The sequence below is a fragment of the Lipotes vexillifer genome, unplaced genomic scaffold, assembly GCF_000442215.2.
Source record: "Lipotes vexillifer unplaced genomic scaffold, Lipotes_vexillifer_v1.1 scaffold135, whole genome shotgun sequence".
Classification (NCBI taxonomy): domain Eukaryota; kingdom Metazoa; phylum Chordata; class Mammalia; order Artiodactyla; family Lipotidae; genus Lipotes; species Lipotes vexillifer.
The window spans coordinates 181,446-204,357 of NW_006774574.1; the positions used below are offsets into that span (position 1 = coordinate 181,446).

Sequence of the window (22,912 nt, forward strand, 5' to 3'; positions counted from 1 at the left end):
CGGGTCGGTCCTTTCAACCAATTGCAAGTAATACCCTTCTCTTATTGGTCAAGGGGTGTGGCCACCATTTGCGTCACTGAACAAAGCCACAGGTGATTGGTTGATGTTGGGAGCAGGCTTAGCCAATGGGGAACGGCTTTGAATTGGGGTGTGGGCGGCTGCGTGTTTCCGGAAGACGTGGCGGCTTTCGCCTGGGCTCTTTCCCGGCTTCGTTCTCTCGACTTTGCTTCACACCCTGGCCGCTCCGAGGTGCTATCGACGCCGCCCTCACCCCTGCAGCCATGATCTCCTTAACGGACACACAGAGTAAGTACCTGCTCCGAGGCCCCACCTCGAGCCCCGGACACCCCTTCCTTGGGCTGGGTCTCGCCCGCCCGCCCCTCCGCCCGCCGGGGTCAATGAATGAAGCTCCGGAATGGGGGCGGCGGCCTGCGAGACACAGCTAGGGCTGTGGGCGTCTGGAGGGCTGCCTGGAGGAACCGAGGGCTAGACTCGCGGTGGTGGACCTGGCCTGGGGGGAGAGTCGGTGGGGTCTGGGGAGACGCCCTAGCTGGGGAGGGGGAGCTTTCCCCGAGCGTCTGTCTCGCACCCGGGGTAGCGCAGCTCTCACTCCCAGGGAGATGGGCGCTTTGTTCCCGCTGGTGGCCACGAGAGAAAGTTTGATGCGCTGTGCCCGCAGCCCACTCTTGGGGACATTTCTGCACGCGACATGCTTGGGGTCCTCTACAAGTTACTGCTGGTTGTTTGGGAGGCCGAGTTTTAAATGTTACCTATGATAGGCTGTTTTTGAAAATGTGCTTACGCTTAAACATTTTGAGTATTTGCCTTTTGCCACTACTGGAAGCAACCTTTTAAAAGTCCCTTGAAACAACTTCACTTTTCTACCGGCTACTGTCTCCCCAGTAGTAAACTCTGTGTTCAGTTAAACGATTTCTTTCTTTAATATTGTATATTGTGCTTTGGTGGCATGTTTTATTATTTTAGCATCTTTCTGCCTGCCACAAAGTTCTCCAGGCCTATCTTATCTCTAAGATTAACATTGCTGTCTGTTTTCTTTTTCTATCAATATAAAATTCCCACTTTTCTATCCCTTTTTGTCAATCTTAATAATTTTGTATTTACATTTCTGCCAGTGCTTCCTATCTTCTGATGGTCGTGATAGACTTCGTATCTCACTTTGTTTTATCTGCCACGCCTTTGTTTTTCTTATTTTAAATAACTTACTTGAATTTTAAAGATTTTAAGAACTAAACAGTCTGTTGAAATAAAAATAGAACTTCCTTTAAAAGTGCCCTGTTTTAAAGTCATGGCTAACTTGAACTTCACCGAGCTGCTAATAACTCCTGCACACACTGCCATCCCAGTCAGGCTCCCTCCCTTCCTCAAATTGGACTGGGTCTGTACCTTGGATGCCCATTTTGGTCTGCCTCTTCTGATCAGTGAAAATATAAGTATAGTCCTTTTTTGTTTGGGGTTTTTGTTTGTTTGTTTTTTTGTGGGATGTTTTGGTTTACTGTTATAATAAAAGTAGCCATTGTATATAATTGTATAAAAGCATCTTATTTCAGTTTACCGTGGGCTTTTATATAAATCGTTATCCTTAATTCTTATAAGAGCCCTGTAGAGTGGAGAGGAGTATGTCTCTTATAAATTAAAGGAGGCTCAAAAGAAATTCAGTGTATAATCATGAGGAAAGTGACAGAAACAAGACTTGATCCTAAGTCTGCTGGCTCAAAAACGTTTGTTCTTTTCACGGTACCCTACTAGCATCTAAGAAGACTTGCTATAAAGCTTATTTGAAATCTATCTTAGAATGATGAAATTGTTCCATAGCAAAAAGAGTTTCAGCAGTAGATATTTATCCTTTAGAATTGTGCATTGATTGTTTTTTGAGAGACTGTGTAGAATATTCAGAGCCTATTTTCTTTATGATGCAGTGCTCTGTTGCTCTCAGTTGAGACCCAGAATTTAGCAGAATTGTATACATAAATTGCTAGGATTTATTTCTAATACTACTAATTACTCAGAGGAAGTACTTAATCTCTACATAGTTTTCCTATCTAACTTTCCTATCTTAGTCTGTGATTATTACATAGGTAAATATATGAACTACTTATCCTGTGTGTAGAGATTCTTTTCTACTGAAGTCTTATAGGGACAAGTGCCTGATTTACATCCTTCCAAAAACCAAAACAAGGGGGTTGGGTTAGAATGTGGGCAGAATAGAAGCATTCTCCTCACTTCATTAAATTGATGAGGAGGATGAAATTATACTCTTTGCTGCGCATTTGCCAAGTGTCTTAGATAAGACAGTGGATCAGAACACAAAATGATTAGTGAACCAAAAGCTCTTTGGATTTCAAATGGTGTTTGTGTGTGTGTTTAACTGTAGGAATCAGCCATCATTCAAGTGACTTGCCAAAATTATTCTGGGATCCTGATTCTGGAAGAGAAGTACCTGATCATAGTAAATAGCAATTCATAATTGTTTTAAGGAATTCTATAGTAGCACCCCCTACCTCACCCCACCCGCCAAAAACCCCACAAGATTTATTGAGAGGGCTGGAGTGGGGTAGATCCTATGCTGCCTCTAAATCTTTACTTCATTATGTCACATTGCCTGAAATTCTACCATGGTGTTCAATTGAGTTCTTTATTGTGATATTTTTACTTTTTGAAAGGAATGGGTATAGTAAGAAAGACAATGCTGCCTTAAAATGTCTTAAATAAGATATCAAAATGCTAACAGTGATTGTCATTGGATTAAGAACAGCTCTCCTTATCAAATTTCTACAATAAGCTTTTGATTTTAGATACATTTGTTTTATTAGACTGCTTTTATCAGATTATGCTTTAAAAACACGCACGTGTGCACGTGTGTGTGTGTGTGTGTGCGCGCGAGAGCGGGAATGAAGGTTTGATAGTGCACAGAGGAAGATAAGTTTATTTTACTGCGTATGATTCTGGTGGTGAGAGAGCAGATCCAAGTAGGGCTTTAATAACCAGCGGGGTTGTGAATACATAGGCATAGGCAAGAATGGAATTCTGGAGGGGAGAAAATAACACAGCGAGGTCAGTTTGAGACTTTTGACCCATTCAGCTCAGGGACTATTGGGCAATAACATGCTAGTGTCCATTTTGGCAAAAATGTTACAGGCAACCCTCTCTTTCTGTACAACACTGGATAAAGTAGTGGGAATGTTTTGGTTTCCCCGTTATAGTTGTAAGATGTGGAGCCTGAAGACTGGATTTGAATTGTAGACGGACTCCACACCACACCCCTGTCTCTCCCTGCACCTGTCCCCCTCCACACGCACATTTGCTGATTCTGTGATCAAGGGCGAATTATTAATCTGAGTCTTCAGTTGCCCACATGAAACATGGGGCTGGTGCTACTTTTCAACACCCCGGTTTTGCTAAAGGAATTATGACATATTTGTATAAACATCTCATTAAATGTAAAACCATGTACAGACATTGTCCTTTTTCACTGCAGTCAATTTCATACTGACACCTCCTTAGTTATATTAGTAACAAGCTAATTATATTAAACCTAAAGATGCTTCTCCCAGAAGTTCAGCCTACTCCAGTGCCCTTGAATTTCATTTAATCAAACATATTTAACCTGGCAAAAAAAAAAATCTCTAGAATAATGTAATGATGCCTACCTTGCAGTAGTGTGGGAGGATTAAGTTCTGTAAGATATGTAAAGCACCTCATAATGGGCAATTCGTGGTAAATTCTCAATACGTAGTAGGCATATTGCCATATAGTTTCCTTTCTGATGAACAAACATCTCAAAATGTGTAAATAATCATTAGGACAATTTGTGAAAAGATAGAAATGAGTTGTATTTAAATAACTCAGCTGCCAGTGACTAAATCCTAACTACTAAATAGTTATTTAATGGAATTGTCCTTGCTGTTTTGTCCATATTTTCCTGTAGGAAATTATGTCTGACGCCTAAACAGTTATTTGGTTATTCTTCTAAAGCATTTAAGCATGATGGTATGAGCCTCCAATTTTCATGAGAATTTGTGTCCATGGAATACACTTACCAGTGTATTTATGGACAGGTACCCGAATTCTTTTAGACTAACTTTCGGAGAACAAGGCAGCTGGAATGGGAGGCAGGAGTTAACTGTAAATTGAGGTGAAGGATGTCGAAAAAGGCATAGGATGTAAATTTTCAACTCATCATAACATTTTACATGGCTTAAATTTTTAAGTAGCTGTGACTTAGATTTTAGCTCTCCGGAGCCGAGGCAAAAAAGTTAAGTAACAGATCAGAAATCACTATTGTGTATTTAAAATTGTGTTTCCCAAAATATGGCAGTTTCGGTCTGATTTATTATTTTATGCAGATAGTGCTGCTAGGTAAAATAAGGATTGGTGACTGTTTCCTGAAATCAAAACTGAAATGATCAAGGAACTAATTTCGTGGATTGTGCTTTGTAACGTTAACAGAATAGTACAACTGTAACCTTAGAAAGTTAAGACTCTTCAGACATAAAGATAAGTCTAGGGAGTGTAAAGGCAATAAAATATTAGTTTTGTATAAAGAGTAACCATAGACGTAAAAGCTTATACTTTGTCCATCACTCTATACACAGTACCTAGAACAGTTGCTGGCATTTAGGAGTTGATCAACAATTCTTTGTTTTTGAATGAAAAAGTAAAAACCCAGAATATTAATATTAGGTAAAACAGTGTTCTTTGAAATGTTGGAGAGGTGATTTTAGGACTCTTAGACTAAATAGGTGAATGGATGCATAGTTGAGAGAGACTTGTGGAAGATAAATCCATAATAAGCCATGAAGAAGTTAAAAGTCTGAAAATTAACTTTGGAGGAGACGGCTTCTTGACTCAGAATCTCTCCTGTTGTCATTGTGAGAAGCAGTGTGTGCTGACCTCCCATAGCATTTCCAGTGGGTTAAGGAAGGAATTCGTTTTCAGAAGGGAAAGAAGGAACTGCAGATATTGTGCATACAAATACTAGTCATGGGATATGAAAGATGAAGAGGAGACAAAAGTGAACCCACATACTTATGTCTGATGCCAGAAGGGCTCTTGGGAGGGAAAAAACAATAAAACCAAAGGTTTAGATTCCTGATTTGTCTTTCTCTATTATGGGTATGTTTGTGAGAAATGCTCTCTCTCATATAAGGATTAGAAATTCCCATTCATATTTTAAATTTTGGGAGTAATTTTCTGTTGTTAATTTAATTTGTTCTGGATCTTAACGAATGTCGTTATGTCAGCCTGCGATGTTGGGATCCTATTTCCTTATATCAGTCAAAAGAAAAACTGAAAATTTTTTCTTGCTTAGTTTATGAGGATCTTAATGTAACTTTACTTTTGCTGTACTCTTAACCATATAACTTATATTGCAGAAATTGGAATGGGATTAACAGGATTTGGAGTGTTTTTCCTGTTCTTTGGAATGATTCTCTTTTTTGACAAAGCACTACTGGCTATTGGAAATGTGAGTTTTTCAATATATATTTTAACTAAATTCATAAGGAAGTTTTAACTACTAATGAACTATTGCCTGCTATGAAATTGGGGGGAAATAATTCACTGTTACTCATGTGAAGACTCCTGTTACATCCTCTGATTTCATCAGGGGTGGAACCTGTCAGCTTTCTGTTTAAATAAAAGATAAATGCTTAATGAAGTTTTCTAATTCCATAACTGCTCTGTTAAGTGTTTGATTTTTGATTTACAATAGATTAAATCAAGACTGCCTCAAATAGTTCAAAATAGATGACTTGATAGCCCCGTGTCTTGGTAAATTTGTTAATGTTTTGACTTTACACATCTGAGATTTAACATTTGCTTAAATAGCATAAAATGAACAGATTTTTTAAAACCACTTAAACCTTTAAAAAATATATCTATATTAATAATTGACCTGCTAAGAAAGGTGTGTATATTGTTTATTTGGAATGTATACTCTGTTGTCCATGTGTGAAGGCTGTGCAAGAGTCCTAGAAATAAATAATAACCCTTCTAAGAGGGCAATAAAGTCACTGAATAACAGTAAAATATTTTTGAAGTGTATGTTAACATTGGGCTTTTAATTGGACATTGGAAAATATAAAGGGTAACAATTGTTCAAAATTAATGTTTTAATAAACAATAATATAAACAGCATTGGTATCTCAGAATGTGAAGCCTAACCATTAGGCTTAATAAATAGTTTTGTGAAATATTTTTCGCTGAAGAATGGTTATGAAGAAAGGCAAGTGTTTGGGAATAAAACCTGGGAAAACGCAGGCTTTTAGTCAATCACCATCTCTTGTCCATTGTCTGAAAACATACAAACTATAAGTATATTTGAGAATGCATGGCTGTATTTCATTTCTGCTGCTCCCAGATTTCCGGAATTAATAAAACTAGGATCTTCTTGCTGGCTCTGAGTGGTTTCTTCTACTACCAACTGGGCCATGTCAGGTTTTCTCCCATCCATAGGAACTCCTATCACCCGTGATCAAGTTTTCAGAACCAGGAGTACCTTCGGCTGACATATTTACGGGCACCTTCCCTCTCTTGCCTTGCCGCTCATCTGCTTGACTAAGCCATCGCCATCTAGCTAAAGCTGGGGAAACCACTGCAGATGCAGATGCTGCTGGGTGACACCTAATCTTTCTTTGTTTCTCTTTTCTTCATCTAATCAAGATAGAAGAGGACTGAACAGAGTGGGATACAACTACAGCTTTAACGTGGTTCTGCCTCTTGGTGTGCATTGTAGTTTTCTCTGGCCAGTTGCTCACATTAAAAGCCACATGTCTTTTTTATCATATTTAGCTTTGACCTTACCCCTTCAAACACATGCAGTGCATTTAACTGCTTTTTCTGTGTTACATTTTCCTCCTCTTCTAGGTTTTATTTGTGGCTGGCTTGGCTTTTGTAATTGGTTTAGAAAGAACATTCAGATTCTTCTTCCAAAAACATAAAATGAAAGCTACAGGATTTTTCCTGGGTGGTGTATTTGTAGTCCTGATTGGTTGGCCTTTGATAGGCATGATCTTCGAAATTTATGGATTCTTTCTCTTGTTCAGGTAAGGCAACCATTTTATTTTATTGTTTCTCTTTCAGTAAAACGTAATGTCAAATAATTATTACAGAAACCCAGATGTGTTTATCAGATGCAGATGATTGCTTATGTCAGGGTATAAATTATTTTATAAAGTATTTTCAATGGAATAAAATTTATTTTGTTGGCATTTTACGGCACTCTTTATGTTTGGTATTTTCATCAACCAGACAGTGATAGATAGATAGATAGATAGATAGATAGATAGATAGATAGAGACAGATAGGTAGATAGATAGATAGATCTATCCAGCATTTTAATATGTAGACCTGATGCTGTACAGTTACTGTTACTTGATGACACTTTCTTTAGTGCATGTAGATATTAGAAAATTTTGGACCAAATACATTATGGGAGGTTTTGATCAGTTAATATTTTACAAATGCCACTTACCCAGTAAATAATAGTATGCAGTGTGAGAAAGTCATTTCAAGTAAGTTGGTTTAATTATTTATTCAAGAAAGGTGTATCATTTGTCTTCTATCTGCCAAGCACCATATTGCCCACAGGAAACAAACATTATTAAGTGCCAAATCTGCTTTAGAGAATCTCTCATTTCTAATATGGGAAATAGACTGTAAAGATACCAGTAGGATGTAATAGTAATGCCATTATAGATGTTTATGCAGAATGTTATGAGCACAACTAAGGAAGGGATCAAATCCAGGGAGAGGTAAGAAATAATTGAATTTTGAAGTCTCATAAAACATTCAAAACTTTAACAGGATCCTTTCTTTTTACATGGCTAACTGTTCATTTTGGTAATAGAGAATGTGTTCATTCTAAGAACTTTCTTCACCTCTCCCAGGGGCTTCTTTCCTGTGGTTGTTGGATTTATTAGAAGAGTGCCAGTCCTTGGATCACTCTTGAATTTACCTGGAATTAGATCAGTAAGTAATCATATATTTAACAATATGTTTTTTAAACCATTAAAATAAATGCTCTCTGGGGAGAGGGGCGGCTTGGGAGTTTGGGGTTAGCAGATGCAAACTATTATATATAGAATGAGTAAAGTACAATGTCCTACTGTATAGCACAGGGAATTATATTCAATATCAGGTGATAAACCATAATGGAAAAGAATATAAAAAAGAATGTGTATGTGTGTGTGTGTATACACACACACACACACACACACACACGTATAACTGAATCACTTTGTTGTAGAGCAGAAATTAATACAACATTGTAAATCAGCTATACTTCAATAATTTTTAAAAGTTTTTTAAATAAAATAAAAATTTTAAAGATAAATAAATGCTCTCTGATGCTCTTTGTAGAAATTTGAGGAATTGATACATGATTGATAAGTTTTTCATTATGATATGAGTGGTTGCATTGCATAGATCGTGGTTACCATGAATACCAGAGAAAATAATCATTGCTAAACCTATAGAACCTGAAATATGGTTTCACTGTATCCATTTTTAATGTTGTTCTCTCTTTTTTCATGTAACTTGGATTGATATGCTATGCTGCCTTTCTCTTTGAGAGTTCAAGGCACTTTTCAATTAACTTTTATATGATCTCTAATTTTAGAAGCAATAATATAAAAGGACACCATTATTTCTTACAAATATTTTCTCTCTTAGACTGTATCACCAAATGGAGTGCTTTAAGACAATTAAATAAAGCACTGTGATACTGGGAGTCAGATCATAAAATTCCGTTCCTAGCTCTGTCCACAGTTAGAACAGTCTTGTCAAATCTGTTTCTCCAGGGCGGGCAGTCAACTTCTTAAAGTTGTTTGCAGACTTTTGTAGATGCTTCTAGAGAGGTAGTTCATAGCATTTATTGAATTCTCAAAGAGCTAAAGGATGGCTTACCCACTAAAAATAGGTACCACTATAAACCTAATCTCATTTCCATCCTCAAATCAGAACCTTGCAGCCCAGATAACCTAGACATTTTTTGAAGTTACCTTTGGAGAGACAATGTTGTGCTTTCTCTCCACCTAAATTTACCGTAAAATTCTAATGAATCCATGAGTGCTTTGAGAGCAACTTTTAGTTTCAGTGTGCCAATCGATCTGTTTGCAATAATATAAAATGCTAGAACCTAGGCTTATAGGGGTATATCCTGATTTCATTTGCATTAATCCCCAAACTCGTACAGTAGTCAATGTTGTTTATACTTAGAATGTCTTTTGAATGTACTAAAACTTCTAGTTATAGAGCTGTAATCATTAATCATGTCCTTAATTTAAGGATTCTTCAGTATTTGCATAAATGGACATCCAATACTATAAATTGTGTTCCCTATTATTATTACTTCATTGTAATACATGCTTAAGTAAAAATGTGAATAATGAAATGAAAGAAAGGGTTAGATGATTGCTAGATTTTGGTAGTGTTATATAGTCACTTGGGTTATGTAACTTGTAATATCTTCACTAATTACTTTGTTTCAACATCTGTTTGCATCACCATCTGGAATGCTGAAGAAAGCCCAATTGCTTTATATTTGGGGTGGAGTAACCAAAGTAAATAACCACTTATATTAATGTGTGTTCAAACTTATGTTCCATAATTATCGATTTATGCTTGCATCATTAAGTCTCTTTTTAATGTCATTGACACTTTCAGTCTGAAGTCCAGAATACACATTTAAAGTATTTTTAGTCAGTAGCTGTTGTTAATTATTGAACTTAATGGAACTAAATCTGTTTGTTCAAAGACTACATAAGCCCGGAAGAGATCCACAATAATGGTCAGTTGAAATACCTTATTGGGTTCATTAATGCATGAATGGCTGACATTTCAGCTTTTTATTTTTTTACTTTTTTTTGTTGAGCTAGCAGCGTTAACTTCATCTTATCCAATTTTTTTATTAATTGCATTGTGTTTCTTGTATTGCACCCTTAAAGTCCTATGTATAACATGTCATGCAGAAACAAGTTACAGAAAAATAATTTTTTTATATACATTTATGTGTCAGAAGATGGTGGTGAGTAGTACTGGATTAATCGTTGTCAGTCATACCTTAAATTTCCACAAATCTTATAAAGCTGGGTTTTTTAATCAACATTTGAAGTGTTGATGTAATATTTTATAGTGCTCTAGGCTTTCATTTAATTATCTGTTTTTCTTCTTGCAGTTTGTAGATAAAGTCGGAGAAAGCAACAATATGGTATAACAACAAGTGAATTGAAGACTCATTTAAAATATTGTATTATTTATAAAATCCTTTGAAGAATATTCAGCACAAAATTAAATTACATGAAATAGCTTGTAATGTTCCTTACAGAAGTTTAAAACGTGTAGCCTACAGAGTAGCAACAGCAGTTAACAAAGAAGCAATGAAAACAGACTTCTAACCAAGTCATCTAAGAAGTCAGCAAGCAAACCGAAGGAGATGAAATCTATGTTACAATGCATATTGAAACTCTTGAAGGGGATTTTTACTGTTTTTCCACAATGTGTGAAACACAGCCATCCTTAGAGAACTGTAGTGCCTGTTTCTTTTCTTTTTATTTTGAAGATGTAAGCACACCCATAGGCATTTGCTTTTTAGAACTGTAATGTCCTCTGCAACAGCGAAAATATTTCCAGTTGCACTTTGTCTCTGAGAGTGATGCATGAGTTAGATTGGATTATGTCATCGTGATATATTAAAACCAGGAAAACCCAGTGTCGATGTATGAATTACTTTTTTTCTTTTTTCTTTTTTCTTTTTTTTTGGTAAACGTATGGTTAAAATAAAACTTTTGTGCTTCTTCTGAATCTTAATATTTTAAAGCCAGATGAAAATCTGAACTAGATATTCTTTGTTGGAATATGCAAAGGTTATTCTTTACTAGCTTGTAGTTTCTAAGTTATAGCTGACTCAGCACTTTTTCTTTCAGGAACACATTCTGGAAGTCCTCATACTTCTTGGGACTCTCACGTGAGCATCTGTATCTTTCATGACATGTAAGCATTTAACAAAAAAAGCATTCTTGGTGATGTAGGAGTCTGTTACCTAGCTCATTTCATTGAATAGTTTGTTATTTAAGATATTACATTATGCAACCCAAATGGATATTTCCATGTTGTGATCCAGTTTTTCTTTTTCTTTTATTTTTTAAAATTTAGCGGTGATTTATTATTTTGCTTTTCATAAAATTACTACTGGTAATATTTACTTTAAGATGTACCGTGTTAAAAGGTTAAACTTACAGCTGTTTTTTAAGGGCTATTTACATAAGCCAAGTTTTCCCTTATTTTCAGCTTTTTTCATAACATAAAAATCAATATGCATAATGTGTGTTTCATATGATCACTCTTCATTTGAGTTCATGGAGAGAATGTCTGAGTTCACATACTAAATTATTTTACTGTAATTAAACTGGCTATAGTTCTGAAAAACATTACACTACAAAAATGATGTGTTGTCTTCTCTACTGTTGCTGCTTGACAGGCAGTAGGAAACAGTAGTTGTTTCTTCATTAGTAGTTTTCCAAGGTGGCACCCTTTTGATAGATGTAGGAAGACATTTCAAGAGTCATAGTACTATTTGTTTTACCACTAATGATTATACTATTTACTCTTTTTTTAACAGTTGCAAAGCTTTTTAATGTATAAAATCATAATTGAAATTTGTGATTTTTATTGACAAATGTGTCTACAAAATATATTACAGCCTATGGCCTATGTTATTTTTAGTTAAATCTCTTGATGCACAGAGAAGTTCCAACCTTGCTCATCTAAAGAAGGGAGGACTTGGTAGATAGTCTAATGGTTCAGCCTTGTGGATTACTGTCTTTTTGGTACTGGCATTTGACTTATAATCTGTGAAAACAGATGATATTGACAAAATGAGACTCCTACCTCAATAGTTCATGGAATAATAAGAAACCTAGTGTTGTGTCTAATGTTCTTCAAAAGAGTAATATCCTCACTTGGAGAGTGTCAAATATATACATATTTTGGGGGTTGACTGATACAAGTTGCCCTGTAGGACTCTGTTATACATATTTTTGACCCATATTATTTACAGTGGCTAGATAATTCTACCTTTTTAAAGCAAGAACAGTATCTGTTAATGTATGGAACATTAATGTATTATTTAGCTCCTTTGTAGACATGAATTTCTATCAAAATGTTCTTTGCACTGTAACAGAGATCTCTTTTTCAGCAATCTTATTTCAGAAAGCATTATTAGAAATGTGTAAAGGATGTGATAATCTCCCAGTCCTTAGTAAGAGTGAGAGGCTTGGAGCAGTTTTCAGTTTTAAATGAGTCCACAGTTTATCTCAAATGTGAGTTTGGGACTGCTTGGCAGCATTGTATGTTTCTTATTCAGAACCACTGATGAGGCTCTGTTTTTAAACATACTTGTCTTCTGACAGAAAGGACTGTACATCATATTGTTTCTTCCTTTCCAAAATTAGTCTTTTGTCTTTGTGACAAAAAACATACTCTGATTATTGCTATAAAGATGGAGGAGAAGGTCTAATACTACTTAGCCTTAAGTGTTTCTGGCATTGTTCAAATGTATTTTCTGTAAACAGAAACCTATTTGCAATGTTTTCCTTTTGCCCTTATAAATTGTAATTCCTGGAATACTGCTGCTTTTAAAAGTCTCACAGATTATATGATCTAACAGTTGAATATTGTAAATACACTTGTCTTACTTCTCAATAAAAGGGTACTTTTCTATTAACTGGTGGTTGTCTCAACTTGGGCTGCTATAACAAAATTCCATAGACTGGCTTACACAACAGATGTTTATTTCTCATGGTTCTGCATCCTGGGAAGTCCAAAATGAAGGTGCTGGCAGATTCAGTTCCTGGAGAGGGCCCTCTTCCTGGCTTGCAGACAGCTGCCTTCTCACTGTGTCCTCACATGGCAGAGAAAAAGAGAAGGAACAAGTTCTCATCTCTCTCCTAATACGGACACTAATCCCTTAATGAGGAGCCCCATCTTGATAACCTCATCTAAACCTCATTACCTCCCAAAGGCCCACCCCCAAATACCATGATGTTGGGGGTTAGGGTTTCAACATGTGAATTTGGAGGGAACACATTCAATCCATAACAATGGTCAGTTGTATTTTTATTAAGAAATTCTAAAACTTTAGCATTGCACAATAACCCACCTCGTGTTTTGTTTTAACATCTTTATTGGAGTATAATTGCTTTACAACGGTGTGTTAGTTTCTGCTTTATAACAAAGTGAATCAACTATACATATACATATATCCCCATTATCTCCTCCCTCTTGCATCTCCCTCCCACCCTCCCTATCCGACCCCTCTAGGTGGTCACAAAGCACCGAGCTGGTCTCCCTGTGCTATGCGGCTGCTTCCCACTAGCTATCTGTTTTACACTTGGTAGTGTATATATGTCCATGCCACTCTCTCACTTCGCCCCAGCTTACCCTTCCCCCTCCCCATGTCCTCAAGTCCATTCTCTACGTCTGTGTCTTTATTCCTGTCCTGCCCCTAGGTTCTTCAGAACCATTTTTTTTTTTAGATTCTATATATATGTGTTAGCATATGGTATTTGTTTTTCTCTTCCTGACTTACTTCACTCTGTTTGACAGTCTCTAAGTCCATCCATCTCACTATAGGTGACTCAATTTCGTTTCTTTGTATGGCTGAGTAATACTCCATTGTATATATGTGCCACATCTTTATCCATTCATCTGTCAATGGACACTTAGGTTGCTTCCATGTCCTGGCTATTGTAAATAGAGCTGCAATGAACATTGTGGTACATGACTCTTTGAATTATGGTTTTCTCAGGGTATATGACCAGTAGTGGGATTGCTGTGTCATAACCTCGTGTTTTTTAAATTAGCCTTATATGCAGTTTCCTTTTTTATATAATGGTCACATCTTCCATATCCAAACTGTTTAAATGTAATCATAAATAGAAATAGGCTTCAGGTAAAAAAGTGAGCAGTGAATTTAGAAATTAGTGGAGAAATACTTAATGTTTTTTTCTCTACATGGAAGGAATATATAATACTTAAGTATTTGTGACTTAAATAAAATCACTTAACGTCTGCAATGTTTTGATCTTATACTTTAGTAAGGCTGAAAACCACCGGCCAAATCTACCAGTTAAGGTACCCAATAAGTATTTGTTGAATCCAATCATTAAACTGCAAGTCTTGACTATTGTCTGGTGAATCTGTTTTTAAATACAGTATCCAGCACATCTTTCTAACACTGTCCTCTGGGCTGAAAGCTTCCAACTTCTGCTCTTCTGCCATTTGTATCTATATAGGAGGTTGGACATAGAAATGGCGTCCCCAAATCCTTCATTCACTGACACATTTTCATGGTCTTACCTTCACCAACTCTAAGACCTATTAAAAGGTCACCTCTGTTTGACTGACTAGGCCAAAACAGCTGGCCCTTCCTTGTCCTCTCCTAGAACCTGCCAATTGTTTTGTGGTATTTACATGGTTTGCGAAAAGACATTCTTAAAGTTCAAAGCCTTAAGTAAAGGACAGTAAAGACACTGGCCAATGAGTGGGGAGTTTTATTTTGGATAGCAGGCCTTCTCAGTGTCCCTAAATCTCCTGCTAAAACCGGTAGCCCTTTGGGGAAATTACTTCTTCCACCCCTTTGTGAGACAGCTGGCCTATGGGGCTGACTGGCCTTCAGAGAATAAAGCCAAAGTAGGACTTGAACCCAATGATCTCATCATCCTGTACCAAAACCCTCTATTCTGTTATCAGAGAGTAATTTGGATACTTGAGTATCTCAATAGCCATATTGTCCAGGTAATCTTACCCAAGATAGGAGCTGTTTGAGAAAGACAAATATCACGTGATAGCACTTATGTGTGATTTCTAAAAAACTGATAGAAAAAAACTTAAAACAGAAATAGACTCACAGACATTGAAAACAAACTTACGGTTACCAAAGCAGAAGGGGGGGTAGGTAAATTAGGAATTTTGGATTAACAGATACATACTACTATGTGTAAAATAGATAAACAACAAAGACCTACTGTATAGCACAGGGAACTATCGTCAATATCTTGAAATAACATATAATGGAAGAGAATCTGAAAAAACGTTTTGTATATATATAACTGAAATACTTTGCTGTGTACCTGAAACTAACACAACATTGTAAATCAACTATACTTCGATTTAAAAATGTATAAATAAAGTTTAAAAATAATTTTTTAAAAAGCTGTTTTCTGTGTGAACACAATAATCACTGACCTTGTAAGAATGCAGTTTAAACTGTGACAGTATTTTTTAAATGGGGCTTGGGCACGCTCCAGTCAACTAGAAGAATTCAGATAACATCAGTGATGCAGGCAAAATGATCTCCATTAAATATGCCTTTAAAAAAGGTTTGGATCCAATTTGTACAGTACCCACTGCCGGGTCATCATATCAGCAGAATGAAATTTACTGGTTTTATGCAACAACTGTTTTTTTCTCAAATAAGTAACTTTTCTTAGCCCATCTCTAGGTTTAGACCTGTAAAAATCTTAAAATATTGTGAATTTAACAAAAACATTTGATTGGGAGTCAATGCCCTTTTAGAACAAACACATTCTGGCATGTTACTTTTGATAAGACTACAATATTGAAAATATGTCAAAGCCATTCTGCTCACTTGTGCATATTATGCTGAAAATGGCAGCTTTGACGTAAAACATCTGTTTGTGAATTCATTAGCGAAACTGTTACAGACAAATCACGTTAATTATATTTTCCTTAAGATTGTAAATGCAAATCACAGTTTGATTGGCAATTTATTTTCCCGTCCCTCTTTCTAAAACCTTTGTGTGTTTTCGATATGGAGAGGGGGAAAAGACATTTTAGTTGTTTGTTAAGGTTAACCTAATAACTGGGTTTCACTTATGAATTGTTTTAAAATATAAACACATGCATAATCTTTCTTCTGTTGCTTTTTTTTTTTTGGAAGTTGTTACAATCCTTTGAAATTAAATTCTAAAATCCTAAAACGTAATATTTAAAGGAATATTGATTTTCTTTAGATATGGTGAAAACCTTTTAGTCCTTAGTTTTTATCTTCCTCCTCTCCTAAAACAGTGGAAAACACTACATTCATGGTTCTGGCTCCTCCTTGCTGTACTTATTCTTTAAAAGGAGTAAATATTCCTCAAGTTTCTACCTACAAACTACTTTCTATATTTCATTCTCATTTACTAACCAGATCTCAGTTTTCTTGGCCGCACATTATCGACAATTCCAAACATCAAATGCCCAAACCCCAGTCTCTCTTAGACAAGTATTTACTGGTAGATAGCATCACCCCTCAAACTTAAGTCCCAAACTAAACTCATCTAGTCCCTCTCCATTATCCCTGATGTTTCTATTGTTAACCATTCTCCCAGCCATGTAGACTCTAAGCGTTAGTTTTTTTTTTTTAATCACTTTTTATATCCTGTAAGATTTACTACTCAAAATGTCCAAGGATTAGTAGACTAGCATCCATTAGCATCACTTGGGAGTTTAGTACAAATGCAGACTCTCAGGTCCCACCCCAGCTATAATGAATCAGAATGTACATTTTAACAAGATTCCCAGGTGGTTCAAAAGCGCATTAATACCTGCGGAGCACTGCTCTAACATTCCGAAGAAAGTGACCATCTCTCTCATCCATGGTGCTTTAGCATATGGTGGCCACTCTGGTCCTTGTTCACTGTCTGCCCGTGTATAAAACTGTTTCAACTGGATGTTGACAAATTTGGGTCCTATTCTTCTTGCCTTCCACAAACTCCCTTTTTTGCAGTTCTCTTTCCACATCATCAGTTTCTCCTTCTCTGCTGATCATCCCCATCAACACACATGTTCTGCAAATGGTCATCAAAAGAAACCAACAGACCTGGTTGATTTAAGCAAAAGAGGACTTTATTAAAAGGACAGTGCGGTTAGTATCACTATTCCTCTAGCAGTGGATGCTGGTGTCTGTCACTAGCATTGTAGCCAGGATTGCCCCCACAAACTCAAGCATCCTACAACCAGTGCTGCACTAGAAAGTATTTCTCCTACTCCCCACTTTCTTCCCTCCCCAGCTCCAGAGGAGTGGGTACATCTGATTGGTGAAGCCTGCCTCATGCCCACACTCTACCCGATAGGGAGGCTGGTAAAGAGTGTCTAGCATTTTCAGCTTCTACAGTACAAGGAAGATGCTGCCTCCCACCAAGAATCATAATTTATAGTTTAGGGAATTTCCAAAGTTCCCTAAAATTGAAAGGATTCAGATTTGCTGAAAGGCTAAAAAAAAAAAAAAAAAAAATAGCCCGCTTCCACCACACTCACATATCTTTTTTAAAAGTTCGTTTTCCTTTCCCCCTTTTGGTGAAATTTCTCAAAAAGGTTGTCCACACTTGTCCTTATTTCCTCATATCCTATTCAACCCATCCCAGCCTAGCTTCTGTCCTCAAAAGCCATCATATTCTCAAATCCAGCAGACACTTCTTAGCTCACATCAGTTTAACCTTTCAATGTTATTGGATAGTCTCCCAGCTCCCATGGCCTCATTCTCCTGGAATTTCTTTCTTTCCGACTGCTTCAGTTCAGCTTCCTTTGCTGACTTTCCCTCTGCTCAATCTCCGTAGGTTTGTTCTCAGATCTCTATCTCTTCCTCTCTTTAACTCCATTCACTCCCTAAGTATTTTTTCAATCCCAATATTTTCCTGCCTTAAAATTCTTAAGATTCTTAAATCTGATAATTCCTGCCTTTAGAAAAAAAATCTATAGGCTGGTGACCTGTTTGCTGAGCTCTAGAGTTTACATCTGCAACTGCCTACTTCACATTTCTCCTTGGATGTCTAATATACATTTTAATTTTAATATGTCCAAAGACAACTCTTTATTTCCCTCTCTTAACTGCTTCTTTATGAAGTCTCTCCAGTTTCAATAAAGAGTTTCATCAATCACCCATTGATTAAACCAAAAATCTGAGTCATCCTTGATTTATTTTTCTTAAACTCTCATATACGGTTTATCCACAAGTCCATGTTTTCTGCCTCCCAAATTCATTACAGCTCTCCATTCCTTGCAAGGACTCCCCTAGTCTAAGCCATCATCATCTTTTGCTTACAACCAAGTTGCCATTTCTTACTCTCCAACCTCAATTTACAGTGTCCTCCCCTGACACCCACACAGCTTTGGCTCCATTGTTCTCCTTCCTGTTCTTCAAACAAGCCAAGCTCCTTGCCATCCCAAGATTTTGTATTTTTCTTCTGCCTGAGAATGTCAGCAATACTGATTCCCACCCCAGTTTATCCCATGTCTGACTCCACCTTATCTTTCCAGACCCCCTTTTATTCTTACCTTCCCTAAAGTAGCCCACCACTTACCTTATCACATCATTTTGCTTACTTTTCCTTTATAAAGCATTTTAAAATTCTGTAATTACCTTATTTACCGGTTTGGAGTGTTTCCCCCCTGACTAGAAGATAAGCATGATCAAAGCAGAGACTTGTCTTTTTAATACATGGCTGTGTCCCTTGAACTAAAAGGAAGGATGTCTGTTACATAGTAGGCGTTCCATAAATATTTGTTAAATAATTGAATGGATAATTAAGTGAATGACTGATGTCAAAATCCATTGAGATTCCCTAACCTTTTCATTTCTACCCAAATGATTCATCTTTACTCACCGGTGTTAGCTTGATAGCTAGTTAGTTACCCAAGACAAGTTTTCTTACTTTTTTCATTTACTTTTGATTCTGCCTGGGGTTATTAATAATTTTCAATAATAATAATACTGCCTTGGGAAGCTAATAGGAAAATCAAAGGTCATAATGCTGATATTTTCAGAATATCTCCTGGCTGATGTGGACAGTAAATGATATTCACCCATCAATCATTCCTCTGCTTCCTGCAACTGAATTTCCCTGGAGGAGTCATCAGATCCTCTCAATCTTGAAGACTGACAGGAAGTCCCTGTGGACACTAGCTCTATGCAAAATCAGGAGGGATCCTTGACCCTAAGATTTAAAAGTCCCACCTTCAGAACAAAATTAGAAAACTCAGAGGTTAAGTTATAGTCATTGCAGCTTCTGGAAAGGTGTAGAACATGAAGGTAAGTAAAGGTTTTATATACTTGAGATTTTTTAGCTATTTCATAAAAAAGCTGTATAGCTTTTTACCTCTTTTATGTTTAATAAGTGTTTCAGTGGCTAAAGGATAGTTAAACGTTATGCCTTTAAAATATCAGAATCATTTGATTTTACAAAGAAAAAGTTTCACTAATTCACCCAAATCCTCATTTGGGTTAAATAATAAAAATAATATATTTCTAATTAATTGTTTTTAAAAAAGAACTCTTTGTGGATTAACTAGACGATAAACTGGGGAACCCCCTTCTGCCCCACCCTCTGAGCGCTAAAACAGAACATAGCAAAAAGTAAGGGATTTGTAATTGTCCAGGCGCCAGGGAAGGAAGCAGAAGATCCTATAGAGGCACAGAAACGACTTTCTTTGATCTTTTCATACAGGGATTCAGAAGTCTGGTGGTAACAACCTTGACTCTTTTCCTGGTGTTTTCTTTCATGGGAAATTCCAACAGTGCTCCGCAGGTAATCAAACGCAAAAATTGGGACTCCGCGCGTTGTGTGCCTGCCTGCCTGCCTGCCTGCCTTCCTCCCTCTCTCTTTCTCTCAATTTCTTCCCTTCTTTTCCTAATATCTTCTCCCTCCTTCCTTCCCTTCCTTTTCCTTCTTTCCCTCCCCTCCTTTCTTTTTTTGCCTAATAGTGGGCTGGGCAGCAACGCCTTACTAACTGCTTTCCTCTTCTCCCCGGGTTATAGAGACTCTTTGAGAGAAGGAACTGGACTCCTCAAGCTATGCTCTACCTGAAGGGTGCACGTACGTTCCAAATACTTTGCTCTACCGACAGCAATAGAGGGAGATCCGTAGGGGTGCATGAATCGGTGGGATAGATGTAGAGCTGTGGGGAGAGAATCCTATCGAGTTTGTTCCCATAAATAATCGAGGTCATCCTGGTCTCAGTTAGTCAAGGAGAAAGGTCGGGGGGGTGGGGGGAAGATTATCAGAAATCCTCCATCCTAAACCGGAGGGTTGCTGGCTCTTGCCCAAAGGGAGACTGGGATTTCCGGGGACACACCGCCTCACCCTGGCTGGTGAGCGAGATCGCCGCCCCCTCCGAAGCGCACTCGGGGGCCCGGGGGCGGGGGGCGTGTGGGCTTTACCCGTGGTCTCCTTCCTCATCCGCGCCGGCGCCCCAACCCTGGCAGTTCCGCGCGCACCGGACCGGGGGCACCCGGCCCCGCCCGCTCCCGGCCCCGGAACCCCGATCGATCGGGACGGGAGGGCGCTGAGCCCGTGTCTCGCCTTGGCAGAGGGGCGCCGCTTCATCTCCGACCAGAGCCGGAGGAAGGACCTCGCCGACCGGCCGCCGGCCGGTGAGTGCGCGGGGGTGAGGGAGCCGCGGGCTACAGAGGACCACGCAGGACCGGAGGGTCGCGCTCCGCCTCCGAGAAGGCTGGCCCGTGGGCCTTCCCGGGGGAAAGCCGGCCCCGCCCGGCCCCGCTGGCAGCGGCGGAGCTGGGGATCGCAACGCCCGGCCAGGATGGAGGTGGGCGGCGGGGGCCGGGGTTCCGCTCCCGGGCGTCGGGATGGATATGAGAGCTGTGCGCCTGCCCCGCCCGAGAAATGGGCCTCCCGTTTAGGGCATGATCTTTACAAGATTTCTCTTAAACGCTGTTGTTGTTGCCAATGTTGGTATCATCATCATCATCATTATTAAAACAGTGATTTGCCTAAAAACAGCTCTATTATATTACTAAAAAGAACTATCAAAAGGTTCAAAACCAGAAATAGTGAAGAAGTGGGAGCCTTTAAGGATGGAGCCAGAGACTGTTTCATGATAAACCTTTCCATGCCATTGGATTTAAAAACAATACCATTCATTTCGATAAACAGTTCAAGATTGTTAAAAATACCAAGTAGACTCATTTTGAAAAATACCAAACACTGTGTTGAGCACATAGGTGCTTATCAAATTTTTGTTTACCTTCTTCAAGCCTGCAGTGTAATTAACCTTTTTTTTTTACCATAGGAGGGTAAGTTTTGTTTTCCCACTTCAGCAACTCCCAAATTAAAAATCATGGTTTGTGTTGAATCAGGACCGTTTGTCTTCTGTCAACTTAGATTTGAAATAGTTTTGAATATTTTGCAGATTCTCCTTCAGTCAAATAATTGACTTACATGCGGCCAAGAATGTAGATTATTTTCTCAAACTGCTTTGGAAGGAACAAGAGAGAAGATAGTCCAGGCTCCAGGCAGGGTCCCATCTAAACCTTTCAGCCCAGACATCCCATTTTAAGCTCTGAGGGGGAAATTTCTCATGGGTTCTTTATCTTAATCCTCCTTGCTTTCATGAAATTCTCTGTAGTATATAGTTTAAATTTTCTTCCATTCCCTGTAATACACAACATAACCAGTTGTAAGCAATGCCTAAGGGAAGTGTGAAATGTTTTCACTTGTAAAAATCATTCTGTGTAAGGGGCTCTTTGCTGAGGGATCACAGAGGTATTTCACAGAGATTTTCTAGTATTATAGCATACTGGAATAGGATTTATCTATATGAATATTTAAATGCTGATAGAATCTGTATTTACTTTTTCGTTTCTCCAGAAAGACGAAACCCAAATCCCCAACTACTAACTCTTCCAGAGGCAGCAGCTGTGCTATTGGCTTCCTTGCAGAAGCTGCAAGAAGGTATAATTATAGTGACCTCTTTTAACTGCAGGACAGGGAAGCTTTGAGTGCTTTGAGCATTCTGTGTTGACTACAATGAAGTTGCTTTTATTTATTCAGATTTTTAAAAATAATTAACGGTTGCCCACACCACCAGAAATTCACAGAGATGTTTATTATTTTAATACTAGCATGCTGCTCATTAAAGTGTTTCCCAAGAATGTAAAAACATTTCCTTGATAATACCGGAGGATTTCATGTTAATTCCATAATCCATAGCCTACTGGAGCTTTTATTTCTGTTAGAACTCCAGAAAGTCCAACTTCATTATTTTATATTTGAAAAAACTGAGTCCAAAAGAGGTTTAAATAATCGCAAATCTAGTTACTCGCTATTAAAGTTTGAACCAAATGAAATAGCTGAAAATCACTGATTTTTTACTTACAAACACAGCAGTTTCTTATGGTTTACCCTAAGAGATTGGGCTAGTTCTGATTCTAAGCCTGTGTGATTTGCACTATATACTATATAGCTTCTTCCATATCAGGATTAGGTGTGTTCTTCAAATAGAGGCTTTCTGTCAATGTAGCATTAAAACCACTCATTTCATTAAGGCATCTTGTTGCACACTAGCCAGGGCTTTGGAGTATAACAGGACTGGGTTCAGATCTTGGCCTTGTTGCTTTACTAGCTGGGTGACCCTGAGCCTTAGTGTTATCACGGGTAGAATGGAATAATGACATCCACGGGCAGGTTGCTCTAAGAGCCAAAAAACAAAGTACATACTTTCTATTAGCATTAACAATAGAGGTCATCAAAGCATATTCAGCAGATCTAGATTTTTCTTCTCAAAAATTGTAATGATGCCATATTTATGACATAATTTAAATGTTAAAATGTATTTAACAAAATACAGTGAGTAGTCTAGTGGTCAAAGCATAGGCTGCTGGCCATGGACTCTGACACTTGTGCTAGCGGAGAAAGCCTGTGTGCTCCCTGCCTGTTATTGGACGGGCCCCATCAGGGAGGGGAAGAGAGCAGGGGGCTCTTTCTGGCTTCTAGTTTATGGCTTTGTTGTGAAAAAACAAAAACAAACAAAAACCTATGAGAAGCAAATGGAAGAGAGTGGGATAAAGACATCTTTTTTTTTTTTTTTTTTTTTT

General features: G+C 37.9%; 2 protein-coding genes across 2 annotated transcripts in view; both read left to right on the forward strand.

Annotated features, from left to right (window-relative positions):
* Nucleotides 1-170: 170 nt before the first annotated feature.
* GOLT1B (golgi transport 1B) lies at nt 171-10,729 on the forward strand. Its single transcript, XM_007449366.1, has 5 exons — nt 171-306; nt 5,394-5,485; nt 6,886-7,064; nt 7,908-7,989; nt 10,196-10,729. The coding sequence occupies exons 1-5, from the start codon at nt 282-284 to the stop codon at nt 10,232-10,234; spliced, it is 417 nt and encodes a 138-aa protein (XP_007449428.1). The 5' UTR covers nt 171-281; the 3' UTR covers nt 10,235-10,729.
* Nucleotides 10,730-19,063: 8,334 nt separating this feature from the next.
* SPX (spexin hormone) overlaps nt 19,064-22,912 on the forward strand; it is an 8,568-nt gene continuing 4,719 nt past the window's right edge. Inside the window, exons 1-5 of the mRNA XM_007449367.1 lie at nt 19,064-19,111; nt 19,527-19,607; nt 19,838-19,895; nt 20,390-20,452; nt 21,687-21,770. Coding sequence (XP_007449429.1) covers nt 19,106-19,111; nt 19,527-19,607; nt 19,838-19,895; nt 20,390-20,452; nt 21,687-21,770 — 292 coding nt within the window. The 5' untranslated portion in view covers nt 19,064-19,105. The remainder of the gene's footprint in view (nt 19,112-19,526; nt 19,608-19,837; nt 19,896-20,389; nt 20,453-21,686; nt 21,771-22,912) is intronic.

Coding starts and splice junctions, on each gene's coding strand:
- GOLT1B (XM_007449366.1), top strand. CDS start 282: ATGATCTCCTTAACGGACACACAGA. Junction 307..5,393: donor CTCCTTAACGGACACACAGA/GTAAGTACCTGC, acceptor CTTATATTGCAG/AAATTGGAATGGGATTAACA. Junction 7,065..7,907: donor GGATTCTTTCTCTTGTTCAG/GTAAGGCAACCA, acceptor CACCTCTCCCAG/GGGCTTCTTTCCTGTGGTTG.